This window comes from Varanus komodoensis, unplaced genomic scaffold (assembly GCF_004798865.1).
Source record: "Varanus komodoensis strain SLA01 unplaced genomic scaffold, ASM479886v1 scaffold59_1, whole genome shotgun sequence".
NCBI classification, from domain to species: domain Eukaryota; kingdom Metazoa; phylum Chordata; class Lepidosauria; order Squamata; family Varanidae; genus Varanus; species Varanus komodoensis.
In genome coordinates this window covers 480,241-486,240 of record NW_025336221.1, presented here as the reverse complement: position 1 = coordinate 486,240, position 6,000 = coordinate 480,241, and the positions used below count along the sequence as shown (strand labels likewise).

The window sequence follows — 6,000 nt, the reverse complement described above, 5'->3', positions numbered from 1 at the left end:
TAGTTCCATCAGTGTAAAAGTATTTTTTGATAAAACATATTTATTTAATGTGCAAGTGCCAAAAAGTAGTCCTCTGGGCAACTGCATATTTTCCTTGGTATTAAAACCTAGAATGCTAAATTGTTTCTTTAATAAACCCTCAAATATTTCTTTTCACTGGATTGCAGTTTAGGAAGCAGGCAATTCTTATTATTAGGTAGAAAAGCTAGTATCACCTTTATGACTGACAGCTAATATGTATATGTATAAATTTCAATTACATTGGTCATGCTATGGAGTTTAACCTAACTCTGCAGCACTGTTTGAAAATCTGATTTCTTTCAAACTGTTTACCTGATTAAGAATGCAATCCTGTGTGTGTTTGGGGAATGCTGGAAATGGCCTGCCTGAAGAATGCTGGGAATTGTACAACTTTTGTCTGTCTAAACAGGCATAGGATAATGCCCTGAAAGAATAATCATATAGAGGCCAGATAACTGATACAGGGGATTAACTGGTATACACACCAGTGTAATATATATGAGGTGTAATGTGCATATTTTTTCCTTTTATAATGCAGGTGCTCACTAAGGTCTAGGGCCAATTGTGAATACACAAAGTATACTACACTTACCATCCCTTAAATATAACATGGCTTGTCTCATCTATAGCAGAGAATGCACACAGTGGTCAGAGTCATATTTATTATTTCTATAGTGTGAGAAGTGACCTCTAATGGTAGCCAGGAGAAGTAACTTTTGATTTACAGTAACATAAGCATAACCAGTTGAGGGCACATGACTATAGGATAGAGGACCTTTTTTTGTCCATGGGAATCTCAACTCCACTTTCAGCTCCCTGGAAGTTAAACAAAGTGGGATCATTGTAAGAGTACATTAATCTCTGCCTTTCCACATGCACCCCATTCTGAGACAATATAGGTGTCAATGGTTTCCAAATTTTATCCAAACTCAGGAGTTGTTACCTAATGTGGTTCTTCCTTTTAATGCTTTAACGAGGCAGGTTCTTTGAGCCATCTGAAACAATGCCAGTTTTTCTCCCTGCTTACTTGCATAGCTTGTAAACCTATGACATTCATAAACTACCTGCTCTACAGTAATTTTCAATAGGATGCCTCCAGAATTAGTAGCTTAAAGACATTAGCAGAGATGATATAACTATAAAAATATCTGAAAGAGCATTTGTCAAAAAATCACAAGAACTTTATTAATTTTTTTATTTATAATTGAATTTATAATATAATCCACTTAATCAATAGTCCAGCAGGTGTTTGATGTTAGCCACATGCCACCTCATGTAGGCGGAGTAATAGTAACTCCTTCCAAGTAACTAGCTTGGTAGATCTTCTGATTGGGCTCTCCTGTGACATATGGGGAGGAATGTGCATGTTAGTACACGTTTTGGTATTTATCTGCATCATGGTTCATTAAAGGTCAGGATGATCTAAGAGACTCAGTTTTTAAGATTCTTTAATACAGTTGAAAAATGTAGAGTGCCCCCAAGGTACATTAGACCTCTTACGGGGATTAAAATATATTCCCAAAAATTTTGACAATCCCTGTATCTAGAAGGAATATGTGGGGGGGGGGGGGTGGAATCATAATGAAAGCTACAGTTCTTTTATTTTGGGTGAAAATGAATGTATTTCTTCTGAAGCAATGGCAGATGCATGCATTATTTTTAACACAAGGCTATGTTACTAAATATGTAAATAAACAGTATGGATGTTGCGATTGCTTCCGATTTCTCAGCCTTAGTTCTAAAATGAATCTCCCCAGACAGTGATAACACTAATATCCCTGAAAATATATTACATTAAAACTAAATTTACCTGCAAGGCTTGGACAACATTCAACCCATTTCTATAACCAAACATTTGCCAAAGTACTTCTGCTAGCTAAATGGAATTTAAATGTCATGAATCAAAGGAATTAGAGTGGATGGGTATGTTGATAAGTGGTGTGTCTAGCCAAGTACTCCTGGTCTTTTCAAGTCTCAGATGTGGCTCTGCTACTGTTTAAGATCTTTAAACTGGAGATGGGAGGACTGAACTGAACACCTTCTCTGTGCAAGGCATGTGCTCTACCACTGAACTATGGCCCTTCTCACTTCAGTAGTTCTTCTCACCTGTTTACCATACTGCATCCTCTGCCAGGCCCAAGCAAGCAACATGCAGCTTGGCAGTCTGATCCAAATACTTAGCAAAGTATAGGATGAATGCTGGATTTTGGAGTGTGCTGTTGATCCAAAGAACACAGGAGGGCCACACAATTTCATTATTACCAGGCTGAATATGTATCTGAAACTGCAGTTGATGGCATGCCTTGCACTTGTGAAAGCTGGTGGGCATCTATCCCACTCAGCAGCTCCTTGATATTAGATGGAACTAGGCCTCTAGATACACGCATCTAGCTATTTGCTTGAACCATACTTACCATCAGGTTGCTGCATGTGTTTAAGAGGCGCTTCCCTTCAGCCCGTTTAGTGATCAGAGAAAGAAAAGGAATAAAGAGAAAGGGTAAAAGGCAACATTTCCTGTGCCTAGAAGTAGGTGTGGTAAAACCTACCTCCAAGGTTCAAAAGCAAGTCCCACGGAACCCGTGAGCAAGTCTCACCGAGTTCAGGTGAAAGCGCGGCGGCCCCGAACGGGAAGCCCCGTAATGCGCGCGCTGCAGCTCGCTTGAGGACAGGCGCCCGCGTGCACTGCGGGGCCGGTCCCCCCGTGCAGAAGGGCCACGGGCCGTCGCGAGGGGGATCCCGCCGCCGCCCTCTCCTCCGCGAGGAGCAGGAAGCGGCGTGCCAGGGCAGCTGATCGGAGGCATCTGCTCCCACGGCGGCGGAGGGCCGCGCACCCTTTGTGTGAGCACCCCCCCCCCCGGGCCAGGCGCTCCTCTGTCTCCTGCTTTGTTGTACTCACCGCCCGAGCCTCGAGCAGGGGGCGGAAAGAAAGGGGAGGCGGCGGCGGCGCCTCCGCCTCCTCCTCTCCTCCTCCTGACGCGAGCCCAGCTCATGGCGACACTGGGCACATCCGGGCTTTTCTTCCTCCGGCGGCCGCCGCCGCCGTCGCCGCCGCTCCTCTGAGCCGCGTCCCTCCCGCCTCCATTCGCGGGCCGCTTCCCGCCCCCTCAGCTCCCCGCCTGCCCTCCCCCGTCCCCGTCCCCGTCCCCGTCCCGGCAGGGAGGGCTCCGGGGAAGGCAGCGCCGCGCTCTCGGGGGTCTCCGCGGTGTCATGTCCAACCAAGGGGCCCGGAGGAACGGGCCCGTCAAGCTCCGACTGACAGGTGAGAAGGGCTTAGCGGGGTCGCCGCTCGTGCACACGTTACACGGGAAGCCGGGGAGGGGGTGGGTAGGCGCGGGGCCTTGTATGCTGGGTGCTTCCCCGGGGGCGCGGGTTGGCTTTACAAAATAATCGGGAAGGAAAGGGGGATGAGGGAAGGGGAAAGAGCCCCTTTGCCGTCTCTTCTTTTGTGTATGCGTGTGTTTGTGGTGGGGAGGAAGGAGTGTTAGATTAGGAGTGTTGATGTTGTGAGGAAACCAGGAGTTTGTTTTGAATATGCAGAAGCCATTTGAGGCAGGGAACAGAGATGGAAAGGCTTTGAGGTGGCGATAAACTGAAGTTGTGGGGCTCATGTTCTGCACTGAATCGAGAGGGTGAGCGAGCCAAGGGCCCATTGGGTTGAGGGGAAGAAGAGGGCATTTTGCAGTACTGCTTGCTTCAGAAAGAAAGGGGGAGAGAGACGGTGGAGTGGAGCCCCAAGCCGGGGGACTCAACTGGCTGGGAACGAGCAAGCGAACGGCTTCCGTGTGTATTTGAGATTGAACCTGTGATCTGAAGGACTCTTTCGAAAGCTTTCAGGCCTCAGGAGAAAAGTAAACTCTTCACCCCACATCCCCCCCCCACACACACACATACGCACACGATCTCGACAATAAAAGGAGGGCGAGGTGGGGGGAAGGAGTGCCGCGGTATTTGTGTCTGCCACTAAAAGAAATGTGTGAACATCTTAAACGAAATGGTTTGCCAGGCAAAGCTTTGAAGGGCTGATCGTTGCAAATGTTCAACGCTGTTATGGAAGTAGTTCTGAGCAATCAGACTGAGCTCCAGAATGAGCAATCAATTGTGTACGGGACAGGCTTTCCTTCTGATGTTTTCATCCCATCTCCAATTCTAATATTTTCAGGATTTAGGGGAATTAATTAAATGCACTAAAATAGATTATAATATGTGAAATCAAATATTGCACTTTGGGATGCTGGAAGTTGATGTCACTGAAGGGTCACTATAGATTCCAAAACAGAGAAGGCCAGAAAATAGTTTATTCCCCCTTCTTGGAGCATAAACTTGGTTCAGTTGTCAGCCTCTTTGTACCCTTTGTTTTGATCTGCTGTGCTGCCCAGCTTGAACCTACTTCCGTACTGAAGGTTGTGTAAGGTTATCTTGATATAATTCCTACTGTTGTGGACTGTTGAGAATATTACTCTTCTAGGTTAAAAAAAGGAGCACTTTAATCAGTCTTTATCTGAACTAGAAGAGTTTTGCACATGGAAAGAAATCTGAAAATGTGTAGCTTGCTAGATGCTATTGCATTTTAATCTTGTAGTTTACTTCTGCTTTAAGCAAAACAGATAGCACTCAATCTTATGCATATTTTAATAGGACTTCCAATTAAATGTGAGATTGCAGCCTTAGGGGAAATATGTATAAAATGCAAAGGCATAGAATTATTGGTCATTAACAAGTTAATTTAGAGAGATTGCAAAATTGATAGTATATTTTTGCATGTTCTGAAAAGTTACAATTTCAGTACATATGGTCATTTTAACTTTAAATAAGTGCATGTAGTTCTTTTACTGTAACTTAAAAAGAATCTTAACAACTTGTAGGGAATGGAATTCATTTTAACTTACCTGCAGTGTAATTGTATGATTGTTTACTTAGAAATAAGTCCTTGTGGTTAGATCTAAAGGTATTCTGCCAGCATAGGGCTGGGGGGAGAGGATAAGGAAGTCCCATTGTCTAAGTGGGAGCCTTGTTATATGAGTAGACTTCCACTCACCTGACATTGGATCCAAACCTCCCTGTTTCGTGTTTATTCCTAGGTAAGCGTGCATAGGAGTGCAGCCCAAACTTATTTTTAATTATAATCTATAATCCTCAGAATTGTTTACATTGTGCTGTTATTCAGATTTTGCTTATAGCATTCTGGCAAGCTCCTTAGAAATAGGTTCTTAAAACAAGTGTGCTAGATTGGAATGTAAAATAGTTGTGATTCTGTTGTTGATGCTTGTTAAGCTACAGAGCAGAAACCTACTTTTAAACTTAAAAAACGGGTGATGCCTTGAGGGGAGAATAGGTATTAGGCAGTTGTCTTTGGCCTATGCACTGTTATTTCAGTTTCCATTTCTCCTTATATATTAAGAAGTAGGGTTCTCCTTCGTGATTATGTCCTATGAGGCATCCATAGCAGTGTTTCCTAGTCAGAGACAAGAAGGAATAATGGTGTTTTTAACTGTATTTTTGTTTAACGGCAAAAATATAAGAGAACAGTTGATTAAGCGCTGTTCTCTTTTTAGCTAGTGTGATCTAGCAGAATGGGAGCCTTGGGTGAATGACAGTTTAAATTTTAGATTTGTAAAACTGGAACAATTGGAACTACGAATAAGTAGTTATTCTTTGAGACAATTATCAATAAAGTTATTTGAATAATACAGTATTACAGAACTTGCTGCTGCTGCTGTTAAAAAAGAAGAAAACAGAATAACCAGGCAAAAGAGATGATACTGTTAAGATGGAACATTTATGCTTTGGCTAATGATGCAGTTTACATTTGAATTTTTTTTAAAAGGAAATTTTATATGCTTGAGAGAAAAATGTCTTCAGTACTTAAAAAGAAGAGGCTAGGGCTGCAATCCAATGGACTTCTTATTTTTAGAAGGAAGCTGCATTATACTCAGCAGGACCTATGAGTAAGCTTCCATAGGGGTAGGCTGTGATTTTTTT

General features: G+C 43.3%; 2 protein-coding genes across 2 annotated transcripts in view; one reads left to right on the top strand and one right to left on the bottom strand.

Moving 5' to 3' along the window:
- Window positions 1-1,180: 1,180 nt before the first annotated feature.
- LOC123033137 (cuticle collagen 2-like) lies at window positions 1,181-3,065 on the bottom strand. The gene is made up of 2 exons (XM_044449569.1): window positions 2,616-3,065; window positions 1,181-1,360 (listed from the first exon to the last, which is right to left on the bottom strand). The coding sequence occupies exons 1-2, from the start codon at window positions 3,009-3,011 to the stop codon at window positions 1,277-1,279; spliced, it is 480 nt and encodes a 159-aa protein (XP_044305504.1). The 5' UTR covers window positions 3,012-3,065; the 3' UTR covers window positions 1,181-1,276.
- Window positions 3,066-3,161: 96 nt separating this feature from the next.
- Window positions 3,162-6,000, top strand: part of SMURF2 (SMAD specific E3 ubiquitin protein ligase 2) — a 91,068-nt gene continuing 88,229 nt past the window's right edge. Inside the window, exon 1 of the mRNA XM_044449568.1 lies at window positions 3,162-3,280. Coding sequence (XP_044305503.1) covers window positions 3,229-3,280 — 52 coding nt within the window. The 5' untranslated portion in view covers window positions 3,162-3,228. The remainder of the gene's footprint in view (window positions 3,281-6,000) is intronic.